Source organism: Castor canadensis, chromosome 8, assembly GCF_047511655.1.
Source record: "Castor canadensis chromosome 8, mCasCan1.hap1v2, whole genome shotgun sequence".
Taxonomy (NCBI): domain Eukaryota; kingdom Metazoa; phylum Chordata; class Mammalia; order Rodentia; family Castoridae; genus Castor; species Castor canadensis.
In genome coordinates, this window is record NC_133393.1 from 23,377,182 (window position 1) to 23,399,729 (window position 22,548).

The window sequence follows — 22,548 nt, forward strand, 5'->3', positions numbered from 1 at the left end:
ATGCAGCCATGAAGAAGAACGAAATGTTATCATTCGCTGGTAAATGGATGGAATTGGAGAACATCATTCTGAGTGAGGTTAGCCTGGCCCAAAAGACCAAAAATCGTATGTTCTCCCTTATATGTGGACATTAGATCAAGGGCAAACACAACAAGGGGATTGGACTATGAGCACATGATAAAAGCGAGAGCACACAAGGAAGGGGTGAGGATAGGTAAGACACCTAAAAAACTAGCTAGCATTTGTTGCCCTTAATGCAGAGAAACGAAAGCAGATACCTTAAAATTAACTGAGGCCAATAGGAAAAGGAGAACAGGTACTAGAGAAAAGGTTAGATCAAAAAGAATTAACCTAGAAGGTAACACCCACGCACAGGAAATCAATGTGAGTCAATGCCCTGTATAGCTATCCTTATCTCAACCAGCAAAAACCCTTGTTCCTTCCTATTATTGCTTATACTCTGTCTACAACAAAATTAGAAATAAGGGCAAAATAGTTTCTGCTGGATATTGAGGTGGGAGAGGGAGGAGTGGGTGGTAAGGGAGGGGGTGGGGGCAGGGGGGAGAAATGAACCAAGCCTTGTATGCACATATGAATAATAAAAGAAAAACAAAACAAAACAAAACAAAGCAAAAAAAACCTATCAATTGTGTTATCAGAATCCTAAGGGACATTAGCAACAATTTGGAGGTGAAAAAATTAGAAATTAATGCAATATAGAAACCTATAGATTGAAGATGCTGAAATATCCCCAAATGGAATCAAGCTAAATAAACTAAAGATGAGCTATCCTTTTGAACACATTTTGGAGTAATTAACTTTAATAGACAATAGAAAAACATCCAATGTTAGTGAGAATGTGAAGAAACCAGATTTCTAACATTGCTGGTGGGAATGTAATCTGCTACAACCACTCTTCTGAATAATTTGGCATTTTTCTTTTTAAAAGAATTATATTATAATTGAAGTAAAACCAGTCAATGATTATATAAAAGTAGTGCTCTTGGTGCCTTGGCAATATGTAGAAATAGAGCTGTGTCTTTAAGGGAACTATTACATAATCATCTGCAATTTTATTTGAAAATCACTTCAATAACTTCATTTAGTAAATATCTCTTATTTGTTCTTCAGAACAAATAAACAAATAAGAAGATGGTGAGTTTCAAATCTTGATGCTCTTACATAAAGGATATCACTGCAGCACACTCAGTTTTAGACAATAACAAGGAAGCGAAGGGCATCCTTATCTTCACGTTATGTAGAATAAATACAACTTTCACCTTAATATACAAATCCATTTGAATTCTATTATCCCACTTTCAGTTTGTTTCAATTTAATCTATAATAAAGATTTTCCTGTTTGTTTTTCCAAACTGACCAAGTTTTTGTCTAATTTCTTTTTTCAGAAAAATGGAAGGTTTATGAGACAGAAGTAGGTAGGTGTTTTAAATTCATATATATACAAATTATGTAACTAAAGCAATGTCAGCCCTTGACTCTGTTAGAAACTATGTGTATCCTGGCATTATGTTGAACCAGAGTTTTTGTCATGAGTAATCTAATTGATTTGACTGTTATTTCACTTGTAGTTTGCCTCTATTGAGCTTTTATTTACATTGAGGCAAAATTAATTTAACCACTTTGAAGTGCACTACAGTTCATTGGCATTTAGCAATTCACATCATTGTGTGACCACCACCTCATCTACTTCCCAAAGAATGTCATCTCTCCAAAGGTAAACTCAGTGCCCGCTGAGAAGTCACTTCCCACTCCCCTCACCATCAGCCTCTACTACTCTGCTTTCTGTCTGTGAATTTGCCTGTCCTGGTTGTCCACATCCATGAATTCATACCATATGTGACCTTTTGTGTGTGCATGAAGTTTTGACATTCATTATGGTGTAGCATGTATCAGTACTCCATTCCTTTTATGGTTGAGTAATATGCCATAGGATGAGGGTACCATATTTTTGTTAAACCATTGATCTTTTAATGGAAATTTAAGGGTTTTCCACCTTTTAGCTATAATGAATAGTCCTGATATGGATATTCCTGTACAAGAATGTGCTTTCATACTTGGGGACCTGTGTACCTAGGGATGGAAATTTTGGGTCATTTGGTATACTGGGTTTATTTTTTCACAGTCACCAATTTGTTTCCTGCCAGCAATATACCAGCGTTTCAATTTCTCCACAAGCTCTTTCTTTTCACTCATTTTCTTTATTATACCCATACTACTGCTTGTAAAGAGATATATCATTTAGGTTTTGATTTGCATCTCCTTAATGACTAAAAAGTAGACCACATTTCATGTGTTTGTTTGCTTTATGTGTATCTTCTTTGATGAAAAAGTCTATAGAAGTTCTTTATATTTTTCAAATATGTGGTTTTTCTTTTTTATTAGAATTCATTAATAGTAAATGGGGGTTTGTGAAAAATTCCATATATTCCATATTTTTAATACAATATATTAAGAGCAATTTCATCCTCTCTATTATATTCCTTCAACCCCAACTCCCTCCCTTTTAAAAACAATATTTGTTCAATGTCTTTATCCTGTCTATATGCCTATATTGTAATACACTTGAATCCTCTTCACCACCAATACCTTTTCTTTGTCCCCTTCCTCTCCTATTAACTTCCATGCCTGACAGTGTCCCTTGAACACTCAAGTTCAATTATTATGGCTATTTTGTATCATTTTAGACCTACATTCTGCATATGAACAAAAATCATGCAGTATTTGACTTTTCAAATTTGGCTTATTTCACTCATACTGCAGTATGATCTGCAGTTCCACTCACTTCTTCAAATAGCATAATTTCATTCTTCTTTAGGCCTAAGTAATACTCACTTGTGAACATACCACATTTTCTTTATGTATTCATCAGTTGTTGGGTACATAGGCTGCTGCAATGGATGGCTATTATGAATAATGCTTTGATAAACATGGGTGTGCAGTTTATGTTAATTTATATTCCATTAGATATATGTCCAAGATTGGTATAGCAGGGTCATGAGGTAGGTCTATTTTTAACTATTTGAGGAACCTCCAGGCAGATTTCCAAAGTGGCTGAACTAGTTTATAGCACCCCCATGTCCCCACCAGCATTTGCTGTTGTTTATTTTCCTGATGATAGCCATTCTCACTGGGGTGAGATGGAAGGAATCACAGTGTAGTTTTGATTTGCATTTCCTTTATAGCTAAGGATATTGAACATTTCTTCATATGTTTATTTATTTGTACTTTGAGAACTCTCTACTTAATTCATTTGCCCATTTGTCTAATTATTCATTCATTTCATGTTTAATTTTTTGACTTCTTCATATATTGTGAATATTAATTATTTAGCTGATGAATTGCTGGCAAAGATTCTCTGCCATTCTGTGGGTTCTCTTCATTCTGGTAATTGTTTCCTTTGATGTGCAGAAGCTTTTTAATATGATGTAGTCCCATTTGTCAATTCTTGTTCTTATTCCTTGGGGAAATGGAGTTCTGTTAGAAAATGATTACCTCTGCCTATAAATTTAAGAGTTTTCCCTCTGTTTTCTCATAGTAGTTTCAAAGTTTCAGGTTTTACATTAAGATCTTTGATCCATTTCTAATTGATTTTTGTGAGAGATAGGAATCTAATTTCAGTCTTTTGCATGTAGACAACCAGTATTCTCAGTACCATTTGTTGAAGGGGTTGTCTTTTATCCAATGTATGTTTTGGACTCTTTTGCCAAAAATCAAATGGCTGTAGCTCTATAAATTTATTCATGAGTTTTCTGTTCTTTTTCTTTGGTGCTCATGTCTGTTTTTTGTGTCAGTACCAAGCTGTTTATGTTACTATGGCTCTGTAGTATGATTTGAAGTCCAATATTGAGATAGCACCAGCATTGTCCATTTTTCCTCAGGATTGCTTTTGCAATTGATGGTCTTTTATGTTTCCATAAGAATTTTAGGATTAATTTTTTCTACGTCTATGAAGAATGACATTTGGATTTTGATGGAAACTGTGCTGAATCTGTATCTTGCTTTCAGTAGTATAGCTATTTTCAAAATATTAATTTTTCCAACCCATAAGCATGAGAAGTCTTTCCATCTTCTGGTGTCTTCTTCAATTTCTTTCATCAAGGTTCTATCGTTTTCCCTGTAGAAGTCTTATGTATCTGTAGTTTGGTTTATTCCTTGTAGTTTTTGAGGCGATTGTGAATGGAATTGTTTTCCTAATTTCTTTCTTAGCTATTCATTGTTGCTATATAGAAAAATTACTAATTTTGTATGCTAATTTTATATCCTGCTACTTTGCTAAGGTGTGCATCATATCTAGGTTTTTTGGTGTAGTCTTTAGGATTTTTAAATTGTAGGATCGTATCATCTATAAGTAGGGACAATTTGACATCTTCCTTCCCTATTTAAAAACCTTTTATTTCTTTTCTTATCTTATTGCTCTGGCTAGGAATTCTAGTACTATATTGACTAAGAATGGAGTAGACACCATTCCTGATTTTAGAGAAAATGGTTTCAGCTTTTCTCCATGTAGGATGATGTTGGCTATAGGTTTGTCCAATATTGCCTTTATCATGTTGAGGCATGTACCTTCTGTTTCTAGCTTCTTCAGAGCTTTTATCATGCAAGGATAGTGAATTTTGTCAAAAGCTTTTTCTGCACCAATGGAGATGATCAAGTCATGTTTCTCATTGATTCTACTTATATGCTGTGTTACATCTACTGATTCATCAACTCAATCATGTTGTATGATCTTTTTAATGTGCTGTTGAATTTGACTTGCAAGTATTTTATTGAGAATTTCTGTGTCTATGTTCATCAAACAAACTGCTCCATAATTTTGTTGTGTCCTCATCTTGTTAAGGTATCATGGTAATATTGGCTTCATAGAATGAAATAGTCTGAGGAGAATTTTGCTCTTCTTTAAAGGCCTGGTAGGATTTAGCAATGAATCCATCCAGTCCTGACCTGTTCTTTGTTGACAGACTCTTTATTACTATTTCAGTCTCATTCCTTATTATAGATCTGCTTAAGTGTTTCATATACTCTTGATTCAGTTTTTGTAGGTCAAATGCATTTAGAAATGTATTCATTTCTTCTACATATTCTTGCTTATTGGAATGTATGTTTTCAAATATTTTCTAATAATTCTTTAGATTTTGTTAGTATTAGTTGTAATATCCCCTTTTTTACCTCTAATTTTATTGATTTGGGTCTTGTTCTACCTTCTTTTGGTTAGTGTGATAAAGTATTTATCAATCATATTTATCTTTACAAAGAACAAACTTTCCAGTTCACTGATTCTTTGTGTTGTATTTCTAGTCTCCATTTCATTAATTTTGCCCTAATCTTTACTATTTCTTTCCATCTACTGATTCGGGATTCGCTTTTTCTTGTTTTCCTAAGAGCTTGAGATGCCTCATTATGGTATTATTTGAGACCTTTTTTTTTTACATTGGTGCTTATAGCCATAAACTTTCCTCTTAGCACTGCCTTTCTATATCACAAAACTTATGGTAAGTTGTGTTCTTGTTTTCATTAGATTCAAGGAATTTTTTAAAATTTCCCTCCTTATTTTTTTTTTGTGATCCACTAGTCATTCACCAATGTATTGTTCAATCTTCATGTGTTTGACATTTTTCTATAGTTTCTTTTACTGTTGATTTCTAGGGGTTTTTTTTCCCATTATTGTCTGATTGAATTGTAAAGGTCATTTCAATTTTCTTAAATTTGTTAAGACTTGCTTTATGTCCTAAAATATCTATTTTGGAGAAAGTTCCATGGATTTTTTTGGAATAATGTGTACTGTGTGAACTATTCTGTAGAAGGCTATTAATTTCATTTTATCCTTAGTATCCATTAATTCTCAGGTTTCTTTGATATATTTTTTTGGTCTGCTTGACTGTCCTATGACTGAAAGTGGGTTATTGTATCAGGCTTATCAGTGCTTCTAAGTCCAGAAGTATTTGTTTAATGAAATTGTGTGTACCAACATTTGGTGTCAACCTGTTAACAACTGTTATCTCCTCTTGATGGATTGTTCCTTTTATTAATATGAAGTGATTTTCTTTGTATCTTCTGTTTTTTAACATGCATTTTTTTCAGATATAAGTATAGTTAATAATGCCTACTTTTGAGGTCCATTTTCTTGAAAAATCTTTTTCCTTTCTTTTACCCTAAACCTATATTTGTCTTTGTCAGTGAGATGCTTTTCTCATAGGCAAAAAATCATTGGGTCTTGCTCTTTAATCCAGTTTACCATGGTATATCTTTTCACTGGAGAGTTAAGACCACTAACACTCATTGTTAATACTGAAAGGTATATAGTATTCCCTGTAGTTTTGTTTTTTGTAAGGTTTACTCATTTCCTATGCCTCCTTTGCTAATCTATTCATATTCTGGACTTTAATCTTTTCTATATTTTCCTTCTTGCATTTGTCTTACTCTTCTGTGCATAGAATTACTTTAAGTATCTTTTGCAGTACAGTTTAGTGTTCATGAATAACTTTAGTTTTTTTGTTTATTGTGGGAGGTTTTCATTTATCCTTCAATTATGAAGGAATAGCTTTACTGGATACACTAACCTAGGTTGATAATTATTTTCTTTAAAGAATTGGATTGTATCATTCCATTCCCTTCTTGAATTTAAAGTTTATTTTGAGAAATAAGCTGTTATTCTAACTGCTTTGCCTTGATATGTGACTTGTAGTGTCTCCCTTTCTACCTTCCATATTCATTCTTTGTTTTGTATATTTAGTGCTTAAACTACAATACATCAGATTGTGTTTCTTTTCTGGTCTTGTCTGTTGTACTGAAAGCCTCTGCTATGTGAATGTTCCTCTATTTCTCAAGATTGAGAGAGTTTTCTGCTATTATTTTGTTAAATATGGTATTTATGACCTTAGATTATACCTCTTCTCCTTGTCCATACTCATGATTCTTAGCTTTGGTAGGTTTTTGTTGTTGTTGTTTTTTGTTTTTGCAATACTGGGGCTTGAACTCAAGGCCTATTCTTTGAGCCACTCACCAGCCCTTTTTTGTGAAGGGTTTTTTTGGGATAGGATATCACAAATCATTTGCCCGGGGTTGGCTTTGAACTGTGATCCTCCTGATATCTGCCTCCCGAGTAACAAGGATTATAGGCTTGGGCCACTAGTGCCCAGCTTAGGTTTGGTGTTTTGATGGTGTCCCAGAGGTCTTGTATGTTCCACATGTTGCCTTAATATTTCCTTTGTCTTTATCTGATTGATTCTAATTCCTCTAGTTTATCTTCAGTCCATGATACTCTATTTTCAACTTGATCCATTTTGTTAGGCAGACTTCCAATTGAGCTTTTTATTTTGGTTGTTGAAATTTTCATTCCCAAGATTTCAATTTGACTTTCTTCAGAATTTCTACACTTTATTTAATTCCTCAATATTAATTCATCAGGCATGTCAATATTATTTATTTATTGAATTCCTCAGGTACGTAAATATTATGGTTTTTTAAAAACTTTTCATCCATAATACTTACTCTTTATTCTTTTGAATTTAATAGACACAATTATTTCTTTTCCTACTACTCTTCCTTTTATGTATTTCTGGAGGGATTTTATGTCCTAAAGAAGAACTGAAGCTACCAATCCACCACTGAAAACTGGTTTACAACTCCCACTGCTTAGGCCACTGAATGGGTGGGAACATCCAAGGAGTGATCTTAAGCTATATATGCTTAAGCCCTTAACACTTAAGCAAAACAGAAAAACAGGTTAGCAGAAAATAAAAACCAGATTGGAAGGAAGAAAAGAAGAGCTAGATAGAAGGAGGAAATGAAGAAAGAAAAAAAGCAAGGTAGGGAGGGAGAAAGGGAGAGAGAGACAAAGAGAGGAAAGAAGGAAAGAAGGAAGGAAAGAAGAAAAAAGAAAGAAACTTCACTGATAATACATTTTTGACATCTGAATTTTTGTGTGAACAACACAAGAAGCTATTACTCTAGGATGTTCCCAAAAGATTGCTTTCATAAAACATAGAAGCAGTCAATAACATTTTAATATCCTTCCTGATCTAATGCCTTTAAAAATTATTCAAACATAATGCAATTTAGAAACCTATCTCTCTAATGCAAGTAGCAAGCATCTTATGACTATTCTGTACACACAGTTGTTAACAGATTAGTTCCTTCACTGTATACTTTATCATCACTTTTAGAGTACCTGTTTTGTCTGTGTTTTTAAGATATTATTTGAGGAAGACAGGCTAAGTGAAAGACAATTTGTTGACACTATTTATTCCACAGGAAGCCCTATTCTATGCCCTCTCATGGATTTATTTCCTATGTTAGTACTTTCTTCAGAAAAGAAACAGAGGAATATAAAAGAATGTTATCTATTTTCAGTGAGAGGGCTCTCCCCAAGCACCCATTCACACTTTTATTTCCAGAGATCATTATTTAAGACAAAGCTGAGCACTCCAGCTAATGGTGTTTATGTATGTGTGTGTGTTGTGTGTATCTGTGCATGTCTTTGTCATCATCCTATTAGTTTAAACTTTGCATTCCTGTTTTTCAACAAATTTGAATTTTGTAGATGCGTGTTTTCCTTGATACTTAAGTTGATATTTCTATTTTATTTTTCAGAACTTCAGAGAAGAATTGGTAAATATTCTCTGACAAACCCTACTGTACCATTGAGCCTTTTTCCTTCTGACATCCCCTCCCTCTTCCGTTGCATGCCATTTGGTCCTCCTTCTGTAAGTCCACTATCTCTCTCCAGATTTTATATAATGAACTTTGGTCTGGGTAAAAAGCAAAAGCCCCCAAATAACCAGAACAAAAAGTACTGATGAAGAGACAAGCAGTAGAGGGCCTGCTTGGCAAAAGTGAAACCCTGAGATTAAACCCCATTTCACCAAAAAATAAAAGAAAATTTTAAAAATTGGCTTCTTCAGTCTTCCAGATGCTTGCCATAGAAATAAAAACAAATCAAAGTTATATATTGATCTGTTAACATAAATATCACCACAGACTTTGAATCACCTAACTGTATTTCCATCAGAAGCAATGGTTCATTTTCTTTAATTTAGTTGACTTAATTCAATCTTGCTGTCACAGTGAGGATTGGCATTAAAAATTAAGTGAGTGTCAAAAACACATTAAAGATAACAAACCAAATAATAAAAGCCAAAATAATATTTAAAAATACTGGAAGATATTAATAAGGTAGTCACCAGAGCTAATATTCCTAAATGTTTTTATCAATTAAGTAATTCTCTTCTTTTTCTTCTTCTTTCATTTTCTGACACTCTTATTTATACCAAAAGCAAATTTCAGCCACTTTGTGTATTTGTGAATGTGTGTGCATGTGTGCCCTAGAGTTTCCATTTACCATTTGTGGTTTTCACTAAGTTTGAATTCTTAAGCTTCTTTTCCATGATATTAATTTTGATAATTCCACTTTATTTTTCAGAAGAACTTCAGGAAACAAATGGTAAAGTTACCTTGAGAATACTTCACTCGAGTACCACTTTAAATGAGTGCTTTCTTGATGTATTTAGCATTCCTTCCCTCTTCACATGCCTGCCATCATCGCTTGGCCATGCATTCTCCTGAGGTCTACTTTGTGACTCTTTACTTCTTGTTATAGAAATCACTCACATTAAGTTCTTTCCATCTCTGTTTCCCCAATTCTCCAGTCCTTTTTTATTCTATTTTCATATAATGTCATTACTTTTACTGTATTTCAAATCCTTTTTTTGTGTGTGTTCCAATTACTTGCTTTCATTCATTATGAAGTTGATGCCAGGAAATAGATTCAGCAAGTAGGTGCACAGTTTCCATTGAATATGTGTTTTCCAGAAAACTTCATTTAATGTTATTTCCGTAACATTATATCTTTCATTTTAATGTTATATCCTTCTATTCATCTTATGAAAAATGCACTAACAGGAAATAAACCCATAAGAGTGGTAGAGTAGGGCTTTCTGTCATATACTTCAACTTTTATGCCCATTATTACTCCATGATGCTTTTCAATACTTAAGAAAATAGAGAAGACTCCATTCTTGCTGTGTTAAGTGCATCCATCCATTGTCTTTTCAAGGACATCAATTATGCTATTCATTGGTCAGGTGTGAGCTTAAGATTTACATTTACTCTGCCCTTAACATATTACTCAAGTGTTTCCAGGTATGTAAATATTATGGTTGTTTTCTGTTTTGTTTAAACTTTCATCCATAGTAATTACTCTCTATTCTTTTCAATTTAATTGACACAATTATTTCTTTTTCTACTGTTCTTCCTTTTATTTCTTTCTGGAGAGATTCCATGTCCTATAGAAGAACTGGAGCTCCCAACCCATCACTGATAATTTGTCTGCAGCTCCACTGCTCAGGTCATTGAGTGGGTAGGAATATCCACTGAGTGATCGTAAGTTGTATCTGCCCACACATCTGCAAAATGGAAAAAAAAAAGGTTGACAGAAAATAAAAACAAGTTTCTTTAAAAAAGCAATAAATTTCACTTATAATGTATCTCTAGCATCTGAATTTTTGTGTGAATGACATAAGAAGGTATTGCTCTAGGAAATGCCCAAAATATTGTTTTCATAAAACATTGAAGCAATCCATAACTTTTTCATATCTTTCCTGATCTAATAACATTTTAAAATTATTCAGACCTAATGTAATTTAGAAACCTGTCTCTCTCCTGTACACATAGTTGTTGACAGATTGGTTCCTTTACTGTTCACTTCCTCATCACTTTTACACTACCATTCTTATTGTATTCCTAACATTTAATTTTGAGAAAGGCAGGCCAAATGAAAGACAATTTGTTGACACTGTTAATTCCTCGGAAGCTCTATTCTCAACTCCTGATGGATTTATTTCCTATGTTAGTGCTTTTTTTTTTTTTCAGAAAAGAAATAGAGGTGTGTAAAAGAACATTGTCTATGGTTGGTGAGAGGGCTTTAAGAACATTTTCTTCCAGTTCTTAGAATGTGGATCTGTTTGAACTACAGAGAAAACTATGGAACTGTTTCTAATGTTTTTCCCCTCTTTCATATTTGTCCCTCATCTTGAATAAACTGGTAATTTTTCTTTCTATTTTTGGAAGATTTAATATTATTTAAAAGTACTGTGACTAAGATAAAAGCAAGCACGTATTTCAAGATCTACAGTCATTGTGTCCTATGTTTCCTGAACCTATGCCTTCATCTCAAAATGAATACATTCATCAACTCCAAATTACATACATTTTTTTCAAACTCTCCAACTAGGTACAATCTCCACTTTAGTTGAAAACTTTCTGATATTGCCCTTGTCATTTAAATCTATGTAGTCAAGTAAATTTTATTAGTAATAATCCTCTGAATTTAAAGTACATTTGAGGTGGCTAATGTGTAAGTTTTGCACAAGATATGAACAGGTCACAAGATTTAAAATATACTTTACTGGCATTTGATACTTCAACCCAGTCCTTTCCCATTATTTAGGTTGGATAACCTTCACTTAGGTAGGAATTAAATAGAAACAAACACACACACACACAAAAAAAAAACAAGGTTGGGTAATGGTCTGGGTAAAAGAGGAATATTGAGCACGTGAACACAAAGGCTAACTAGGCTCTTATGCATACATATTTCTTTTGTATATAATTCTACAATTATATCTACTTTTCTCTGTATGTATAAATGACAAGGTTGTGACCATTAGCAACAAGAACCTAAACCAATACTTCCTGTAGAAATGGTACTTCAGTATTCTCTAATACCATGTTTGCAGTGCCTTTTTATTTCATCTATATTTCATTTTATGTGATTTAGTTTAAAAATATGAGATTTTTCCTTCCTAAAAAAGATATGAGGTAACAATACCCTTATATTCCATGAAAAAGTAAAATCAAGAAACATCTTATCTCTGGAAGGTTGTACTTGGGAATCGCATTAGTATTCACAGATGGACAAAGGCTCTAAATAATTCAAGAGAAATGGAAAAAGAAGGAGGAAAAGAGATTAATGTGATAAACTCATAGATTTATCAAAATAAAATAACATTCTTAACACACTGCTGCCAAATAGTAGTATGTGTTATAAAAGGGAGAGGAGAGATTAACACAACGAAAGAGATTGCTTTAAAAAATGTGAGAGAAATAAAGGTGCACCTATGAGATAAAAGTTTTGAAACCAATAAAATACGAAAACTCTCAAGATAGTGCCTGTAAAAAAAATTATGCTTCTAGTGTGAGCTCATCTAGTATGAGTGGGATAAGCTCATCTCTTGAAAATTATATATAAGGTTTTTGAGGGATATCACTGAAATTCAAGTGGCACTTCAGGAAAAGAATAGAATAAAAATGAAATGTTTCAAATAATTTTGAAAAACTAGGTGTACCTCATACAATTTAAGAATGAATTCAATTTTTTTCATAATAAAACTGGATGGATTATTCAAATTTGTCCTTAAGAAATATTCAAATTTATCCCTTGAAATAGAATGATCGCTTTTTATTTTATATACATCATGATCAATTTGAAAGTTTATGAACATACACTTCTATTGCACTCAGAAATTTTGTAGCATTTCTTTACCACTGCTATGTCATATTTTGTTTCTCACAAACACCTGAGACAGTGAATAACATCAATTTTATTCCATTTATTTTATTGATTATCAAAGATGTATAAGCTGAGAAATTGTGCCCCTACTTGGCAGATAACAGGAATAGAAGGAATTTTCATAGAGTGATATCATTCAATTGTAGGAACTTTTTTGAAGTAAATGATAAAATCACAGAATAACCGTTTAAAAGTTAATTTTAAAAGTTCTGTCTGGCCAGGTGAGCTGGCTTATGCCTGCAATTCTAGCAACTTCATAGTTGGAAATAGGAAGACAATGTTTCTAGCCTATTCCAAGGAAATAGTTAGTGAGACCCTGTCTCAAAACAGCAAGCCAAGAGAGGTGGTACATGCTGGAGGAGGAGGCAGGTGTATGTCAATCTGAGGTCAGTCCCAGGTAAAGTATGACATCCTACCCAAAAAATAACTTTAATAAGAAACAGGGTTAATTGTGTAGTTCTAGAGCAATTGCTTAGTGAGCACAAGCTCCTGAGTTTGAAATTCCAGTACCACCAAAAAAATTCTGTCAATTGACAACTCAAATCCTCATGCAATTTCTTTAAATACAAAGAATTAGAAGCAATCAAACTTGCAAAATGGTTATACCCAAATGTAATATTCATTTTCTATATTAATATTTGTGTTCTCTTCTAAAATGTCGAGATCACACCAAAGTGTTAACCACAGATTGTGTAAGTTTGTTTTATTGAAAGACACCTTGCTTAATGTGACAAACAGATTTGACAAAGTTAAAAAATCATCCTCTGCACATGCTGCTAAAATAGTATGTGTTATAAAATTTGTGCATCTATATAGAAATAAACAGTTGTAAGTATAAAATAGAATTACTTATAAAGCTATGAAAAAAGAAATATGCATGATATAAAATTAGTCTTTCTGTCCCACTCTCAAACATTGCCATTTTTGCTTTTAGTCACTTTTTCTAATTACAGTTATACTACAAATTCATTTCACACTAGGATTTTTTCACAATTTTTTATTTTGTGTTGATTTTCCTAGACATTTTAAAATTATTTTTGGAATATATATCCTCTTAACAATTTTCTGTAATTTTATTTCTGATTTATAAAAATAATTTTGATATATATATGCAGTATAATGTGATTTGGGGTCCACATACAATTCATGAAATGAATCAATCAGGTTAACAAATGCATCCATCACATGAACTTATTTTTTTGAACCAAGAATGTTAAAAATCAATTCATTAAGTAGTTTAAATTTTACAATACACTTTTATTTGCTATGGCCACCAAGCATTGTAATAAATGGCTAATTTTTGTTCTTTCTGTCTAAATAAAACACTGTAGCCTTTGATTATCTCTCCCTTTCCTCAGACTTCTCTCTCTCAAAACCCACTCCACCTCATCTTCTCATAATCACCTCTCTCCTCTGTTTCTAAGATATCTTGTCATTTAGATTCTTCCTGTAAGTGTCATTGTACAGTATCTTTATTTCTCAGCCTGCTTTATTTCATTTAGTGTAAAGTTCTCTAGTTCCACCCATTTAATAACTCTATTTTCTTTTGCAGAGAAACTTCAGGAAGAAATTGGTAATTTTTCTAATGTTTTTTACTAAAGTTTTTCATAGAATATTTTTCCATCTTCTTACTCTTCATATCATTCACACTCTTTTCTTTGCTCTTCCTTCTTGTGGATTTCAGATTGCACCATTTTTCTTCTCTTTGACTTCTGCACTTTTCCTACACTAAATTCCACTGCCATCCTCTTCCTCCCTTCCTCTTCATTTCCTTTCCTTCTTTTACTATATATTGTTAGGCTTCTTCTATCTTGAAGATAATTTCCACAATTTTATAAGGTTGCTGAAGTAACAAAGATTATCTAAGAGGAATGTGGTTGTTTCTATTAAATAGAAAACATCCTTTAACATTCCTCTGTCTGTCCTCTGAGGGAATATTCACTGTTTTGCCCATAATAGTGTCCCAGTTCTTTCATGAGGGCATCAGATTCCAAGCTGCTAAGTGAGATAGGTCTTATTTTTATTAGCCTTATAAACATATGCATATAGCAATTTCAGGTAAACCTGGGACCTGCTCGCTCACTTCTCTTGACCAGATTCTCAAGTGATCCAAGGTTTCTAAATATTCTTGCATGCATTTGTCTCACTCTTTTCTCTCTTTAACTATAATTATTACTGCTCTCTTTTCATTTTACTCCATTTCATTATTGATTCAATTAATTTCTCTCCATGATATTTCTACACATTTCTTCAAGTGTGTAAACTCCATTGAAAATATATCTCTAATGTCCAAGTCTTTGTGCTAAGATAGTTCTAAAATTATTAGGACACATTATAAGAATTATTTAACCTCATATTCCTAAATATCAGATTACATTCTTTCATAATAGTGATATTTCCAGATGGGATTTACTTCAGATTTTTTTCATAGCCAATGGAAAATATATGACTTGGCCAATGTTGCAGAAACCCACATTGACAGATGTATGCTTTTAATTACATATCTTCATAATATTAAGAAAACCTGTCTCATATATTCATGCTTGTATTTTTCCTCTCAGATAGGAGAAAGACTCAATACAAGTTAGGTAAGTAATTATAATCTCTCAGAATCCTCCTTCTTACATCTGTCTTGGAATCAGTCCTTATCTTGGCTCCTGTAGCAATGGTAGGATGAATGTGCATTTTTCCTCAGTTAGAAAGTTTAACTCAAGTTCAATAAATATTGATGATCTCTCAGATATCCCTATTTTGTCTTTTGTGGATTCAGCTGCTATCTTAGACTTTACTGTATTTTGCTATGATGCATAATCACAGCAAAAATAGCTATTTAACAAAGAATAATTTGGGCCATTATTTTTCTAAATTTCAACAATTTCAGCAAATTGTTCCTGAAATGCAATCCACATGTTTCAACAATTTTTCCCTCCTTTCTGTCTTCATTCCATTCTTTATGTCATGCTTTCACATTTCCACTTACACATCCCACTCAAATTTTGTTCTACATTTATGTTGCCTGACCATTTTAATTACTATGTTCTAAAATTTGAAATGAAAATATAGACTTGAAAAAGAAACTACAAAGGTTTTGGAAGAAGAAATGGGAAAAAGTTAGGGAGAGATGAGAAGAAAAAAAGGTTTCTTGTTCTCTTTTCTTGCAGACTGGAAGAAAGCAAAAATCTATGCTGGTGAGTGACAAAGAATGAACAAAAAATTCCTGTTCTGAAAAACAGTATAAAAGAATATGTACAATGTAAAAAAATTATGTGCTGAAAAATCAAATAAAACTGAAGTACACTTTCCTTAAACACAATATACTACTTGATTTTTAATAGGTACTATGGTAAAACATAAAATGTTAGAATTTTAATTTTCCAAGTTTGCCTCTCACATTGTATTTTGAGAGAATGTTTATGTGCTAAAATCTGAGGAAAACTATGTGGAAAAGAAGTTCCTTGGTCAGATTCACCATATGCCATATTTTCTCACCAATATGTGAATATAATATAGTAATTTATTCCTGTAGGAATGGAGGGTGAGGAGACTATATGGATGGGTGCAGGCTTTAAGCAGACTTAATTAAGAGGCCATAAAAAAAGGTTCATATATATGAAAGAGTATTTTTGTTAGTTGATACCGTTCATTAATTAAACCTTAGAAATGGTGTATTCTGGATAGTCAGCTATATTTTTGAGACTTTGGATTCTAATGTTGCTATGTTCTTTGTAGACTGGAGAAAAGAAGAATTCCAAACTGGTGAGTCTATGAAACTCTTGAAAGGACCCTGCTCTTTGTGGAGTGATCTCTGAAAAAAATACAGGCAAAGGTGATATAAATCCATCCAGGACCAGAAAAGCTCTCACACAATGGAGATGCTCCAACCTAGGGGTTTTGAGACTTCCCAGGGTCATGATTGTCCTTTTTCTTTGCAGTGAATGTGACATTGGATGCAGACACCGCCCATCCTGTCCTACTTCTTTGTGAAAAGGGGAGACAAGTAACCTGGCAAGAAAGCTGTCAAGCTTTACCCAGCTCCACACAGAGATTTGACTCCTTTCCTTGTGTGCTGGGTCAGCCACACATCAGCTCAGGGAGATGCTTCTGGGAGGTGGAGGTTGGGGACAAAGGTTCTTGGGATGTAGGAATTTGCAGGGATAATGTGACAAGGAAGGGAAGGGTTACAATGTCACCACAGTATGGTTTCTGGACTATCCGGTGCTATGGGGAAGAATTCTGGGCCATTACTTCCCCAGAAACTCAACTTATTCTAAGAGAGTACCCCCATAGGGTAGGGATATTCTTGGATTATGAGGCTGGAGATGTGTCATTCTATAACATGATAGATGGATCCCACATTTTCACCTTTCCCCAGACCACATTCCAAGGTGTTCTAAGACCTCTTTTTAGGCTTTGGTCCTCTGACTCAGGCCCCTTGACCATTGTCTAGGTAAAAGAGAAGAGAATGATGTTAGATTTCAGAAGTGTACTCCTCTCTGTGATCAGTGGTGGATTTGGGGCCCATTATGGTTACAATTCTATGCAGCAAGCCAGAAATTGAGTTTTCTTTCCCCTTACTGACTTATGCTCATGATAAAGCTCTGGGATGGCATACAGATTTCTTGTTGCCCCTTATACTCATATCCATTTTTATTCTTTAATAATGGACTTCATATTAATACCTTGCTCAAAGACATCTTGATATAGAGATTAGATTGCACAGCCATCCTTGCTGTATGTGACATGATGCTGGCCAGCACATTAGAAGCTGAATTGTTCCTTAAGACCTCTGTAATGTGACTTGAAAGGAAATTTCTATGGCTTTCTTCTTCTTCACTTTTTCTGCTGGCTAGATGTGACATGATGGATGAAACTTGAAGACAATATTTGGATATGTCTTATGACATGGATGCCAAAAATGATAAAATGAGTCTGAGATTTTGACAATTTATTGCAACTACTCTATTACACAGTACCAGATTTCTATGAGAAATAAATTTTGTATTTTTTTTTCCATTTGTATGCTGTATTTTTGCTTCTTGTGATTGGATCTAATCTTAACTGACACCTCCATTTAAGAACAGTAGCAGCTAGTGGAGTGGCTCAAGTGGTAGAGCACCTTGCCTAGCAAGTGTGAGACCCTGAGTTCAAACCCCAGTACTGCAAAAAAAAAAAAATTGAGAGCAAATGACATCCAGAGTTGAAAATTCAGGTAAACAAGATGTTTAGTGTCCTGCATTTGCTTGCTTAGCTACTCCTGCTCGCCAGTGCTGCAATCTCATCAGGGTCTCTCATTTTCTTCTGATTCTTCAGTGTCTGCTGACCTCAGTTCATGTCCTTTCCTAATTAGTTTCCAGGAGTAATAATTTTAAGTATGTGCTTAGTAATAAATGAAAATCCCTCACCTCATTTTCCTCTTGTAACATCTGCTCTGCAAAATCTTAAGTATGAATTATTAGCCATTCCTCATACTGGCAGCTTAAAATGCTGTAAAGTTCCACATGTGTGAGTAGATTGTATCTCATTATGTGCATAGTCACCTCTCACAACTCAGATGTCAAAACGTTCTGCCAGTCATCCCATACTTCTCCAAAACATTTACATTTCCTTAACTCTGTGCTGCCAATTTTATGAAGATTACACTTTGTTTTAACTTCCAACACTATTCTTCCAAATTCTCAATATACGACCATGTTCCTAATTAGAAAACAAAAGTAATATAATGAGTAGAAGCTATCTGAAGGGAACTGCCTCATCTTTGTAAAAAGATATATAACAAAATTATCTAAATTTGTAATTCCCCATTGCTCCTCCCTATCTCTTATATTAAGAGAAGTATCCCTTTTCCTACACAGGAAACACCAATCCATTCATCCTGTACTGGCCTCTCTGGTTTGAGGATTAGTCAGTTATTCCTCTTAGCCTTTACCCTTACTCTTTCCCATGAACCTCAAAAAATTCCAAACCATGCCATCTTAAAATCAAAAGGATACAATAATCCATCACAATCTCCTATATATCCTTCTCTTCTTCCTCTTAAAATACTAAAGTCATTCATATCTTCATCCTTCAGCACATTACCTTCTCACAGTATTCACTGTTAAAAGTTTACACATACAATCCCCCAAATTCATATGTTAGTTCTGACATCTAGTACCTAAGAATGTGACCTTATTTGAATATTGGCTTATTGGAGATCTAGTTTGTTAAGTTAGATCATGCAGAAAGATAAGTCCCTGATCCAACATTACCAAATACTAAAAAGAGGATTTAGGATGCAATCATGTACAATGAGAAAATACAAAAACTTATTTTGCAAATTAATAGCATGGCTGCTTCCCCCTGTTTTTCTTCCAGTAAATCTATAGTTTTACATAGTACATTTGAGTCCTTAATCCATTAGTTAGTTGATTTTATGGTGTGTGAGGTATGCATTCTCAGCAATCTGAGCAACTAAGGTGCCCCAATTTCTAAATAGGAGCACCATATTTGCACTGTTCCCCAACCCCCAGACCACAGACCAAAACTGTGTCCCACTTTCTTGCTTCCAAACCTGGGATCATAAAAACCTAGGCCACTGCTGTGGCCCATTGTGCCAGGGTTCAGAGTCACAAGATATGGTACCTTTTCTCCTGGTTCCCAAGATTCAACTGTACCCTATTAGTTCTGTTACATAAATTGAAGTAATGCCATCTTCTCCACAGCCTTAACTCCTGGAATACTTTTTCTTCCTGTGAGTTTTGTCAGTTATACACCCTGAATCCTAGGTCAGAGTCACAGCTACATTCCTGCCCAATGAGAGACTAAGCTACCTGAGGAATTCCTCAGACTCACAGTCAGTCCTCCCCTAGATAGAAGAACTGCATCCATCTATGAGTTAGAGAGTGTACCTGCACCCATGTCACAGGTGTCATTATAGTTAGACATGATATAAAGTCCATGATCCTAGCTCCTCAGCCATAGCATATAATCATGGGACACAGTAACATTATAGCTGCATATGGTAAGTGTCAAACTGGACACCAGAGCCTTTAGCTGTGTCTCATCACTGTGGGGAAAATGAGAACATGAGGTCTCCTAAATATTTTCCCTTTTGAAACTTTAACAACCTACTTAGCCATGACTGCTGCCTCAACTTCTTGCAAGCTAGACCACTGAGGTACATCAGTTAGATGTACCCCATGCAGGCATCAATAAAATTGATCATAGCTAAAGAAACCGCATAGAGACTAGACTACTATGCCCATTTGGAAGTAGAACCAATATGTCCTGCCCAAAAGACCACAGAAGCCCCATCCTCAAGTGAATCTCTTTCCTTACAAAAGCTGTTTTGCAAAATTGGATAGGTGACTATTCCACAAAAAACACAGGCATCACCTCAGTGAAAGAGGAAACATGAAAAAGTAAATAAACATGACACTGTCAAAGAAGAAAGTAATTCTATAGTTAACTAGCACCAAAGAAATGTTTAAAAATTATTACTTTCTTAGAAAACAATTCAAAATACATATGTTAAGGAAGATTAGTAAATAGGAGAGAATGAAAATAGTTTGTCTATAAAGTCAGGCTAAAATATGATCTGAAGGAGAATTCAAAAACAGATCAGAGAAGGACAAAAGTTTTGAAGCTGAAGAATTCAATGAATTAAATAGAACAACAGAGTTTAAAGATATCACCACTTCAAGCAAAAGAATCTCTGAACTTAAATTAATTCTTTCTAAATAACCCAGGGAGAGATAGAGAAAATAAAAGGAAAAGAGTGAAGAAAGAATACAGGACTTATGTTACAGCAGAAAACAAAGAATTCTCCCATTGTAGAAGTTTCGTAGGGAGAACAGATGGAAAACAGCACAGAAACCTTAATGAAATATTTGTGAAAAATGTCCAGTGTCCTGAGAGGGATATGGACATCAAGATCCAAGCAGGAGAGGACCAAGATGGCAGATAGCTGACAGAACCTGTGACCTTGATCTGCCTGATTTTAAACAAATACTTCAGATTTTCATGGCAGCAAGTATCGAGTGACCTTGCTTTTTCTGCCAACCAAGATACTGCCAACACATAAGGGGGCACATAATATTCATTGCCCAATCTTTAAACTAACTTTTTATAGTGTATAAAGCCAGGTGCAGGGTCAGGCAACCCCAGCCAATCTGCCCCCTTTTTTGTCTGTTTGTTATTTCTCTCTCTTCATTCCCTCCCACCTGGGTCAGTAAAGCTAAAACACAATGAAGAGAACTGCAGAAAGAGACCTGAAAGCATCTGGGAATACCTGGACCTGCCATAATAAATAGATCTGTCTCCACCTTAGTGTGTTTGCTCCCTCACCAACACTAGTGCAGCACAGAGAACCACACAAAGAGCTGCAACCATCTGGGAAGACCGGGACCTGCCTGCACTGCCCTGTAGCTGACCCTTTTTCAACTGAGTGAATCTCCAAACCCACCAGGTGAACAAAACACACTCTGGATTTTAGAAAGAACCACATATTCTAGCACAGCTGTAAAGACAATTGCACCCCCTCTGGATAAAACTGATGGCCAAATGCACGGAGGGAACATTTTCCTCTGCCTGGAAGAGGAGAGGGAGAGAATGTAGAGCTGAAAAAGCCTGTGTGGGAGTGGGGTGACTCAGCAGTACTGTGGGGAAAGCAAGGCATTGCACTGCCTTGGAGAAACCAGGAGCAAGTTGAAACTGACAGCCTCACTAAGCAAAAATATCACCTCTAACTCACAGGTTTGCCCTATGAGTGGAAGGAGCTGGTGACCGCTCATTCACCAATCCCTCATGGGACTACTTCTGAGAACCCACCTGCTCCAGAAAGTCCACTTCACTAAGGAAGCCCGGGCTCAAACACCCAGATCCAAGCCCCTCCAAAGCTGTCCAATAAGGAAGAGCAACACCCATTGTACAACATACCAACCTCAAGAAGGAACAATGTCTTGGTCAAAGCCCCTACAAAAAAACATCATGACCTGAACTCATTTTTATTTTTGTCCCTACTCCATTCTGTCCTAACACTAACTGACTCAGCCCTCTAATGCCCCACTTTCCTTTCTCTCCCCCAATTTTTTCTTTCTCTTCTCTTTCCATCTTCTCTCCTTTCCTTTCTCTTCACCTTCTTCTCCTCTCCCTCCCCTCCCCCCACTACCTCAACCTGCTCAATATGCATCACTCACTGAATAGTCTATCATACCAACTTTACATGTTACCCCATCCTTCCTATCCCTCAGCAATCCTTGACAATAACACCCTCTTCTACAGCTGAACTACATCTCAATACACACTAGGAAATTAGTACCCTAGAACCACTCACACCCTTTCCTCCTCATTACATCTCCCCCTCTTCTGACACTTCCTCCAGGTCCAGCTCTTTAAATACCTAAGTATCTACCTCTATCCAAACAGCCAATATTCCCCAATCTCCATGGCTTATAGATAAAATCACAAAGGGGCTCCCTATATTTTTTTTAAAAAATTGTTCAAGCATTGAATCAGTGAATTTGTTATTGCTAATTTATACTAAGCCAGTCAAAGTCCAATAATTGAGTCCAGAGGAAGATAACAAGTGAATTAAATCTCCAAATAGCCACTCAATAACATAGGAACACAGCACATCATAGAAGCATGGGGGAAGAAGAAGAAAAGGAAATTTCACCCCTCAAAAGGCCAACAGTTCAATAGAGGATTTAGTGGGAAATACGGAAAATATATACACAGTTCCTGACCCCTAAAAATGAAAATAAATATGACCAATGAGCTCAATGACATCCATAAAAAAATCTCTCAAAGAAGAAAGCATGAATGAGATCATTGAGATACTCATGGAGAACCTTCAAGAGATGGCTAAACAGTAGATACAGGATAAACACAAACAATGTCATGTCATCATAAATAAAACCTTTAGAAAACATGGAAGCAACTAAATGAACTGAGAGGGGACTTCAAGAATCTCCAAAGTGAAA

At 34.8% G+C, this 22,548-nt stretch overlaps 1 protein-coding gene across 2 annotated transcripts in view; it reads left to right on the forward strand.

The window, feature by feature from the left end:
- LOC141425453 (butyrophilin subfamily 1 member A1-like) overlaps positions 1 to 17,554 on the forward strand; it is a 40,823-nt gene extending 23,269 nt beyond the window's left edge. For both annotated transcript variants that reach the window (XM_074081704.1, XM_074081705.1), the window contains exons 6-13: positions 1,407 to 1,436; positions 8,611 to 8,628; positions 9,440 to 9,460; positions 14,139 to 14,159; positions 15,148 to 15,174; positions 15,748 to 15,774; positions 16,316 to 16,342; positions 16,519 to 17,554. In XM_074081704.1, the coding sequence (XP_073937805.1) occupies positions 1,407 to 1,436; positions 8,611 to 8,628; positions 9,440 to 9,460; positions 14,139 to 14,159; positions 15,148 to 15,174; positions 15,748 to 15,774; positions 16,316 to 16,342; positions 16,519 to 17,033 (686 nt within the window). In that variant the 3' untranslated portion in view covers positions 17,034 to 17,554. The remainder of the gene's footprint in view (positions 1 to 1,406; positions 1,437 to 8,610; positions 8,629 to 9,439; positions 9,461 to 14,138; positions 14,160 to 15,147; positions 15,175 to 15,747; positions 15,775 to 16,315; positions 16,343 to 16,518) is intronic.
- The last annotated feature ends 4,994 nt before the right edge of the window (positions 17,555 to 22,548 follow it).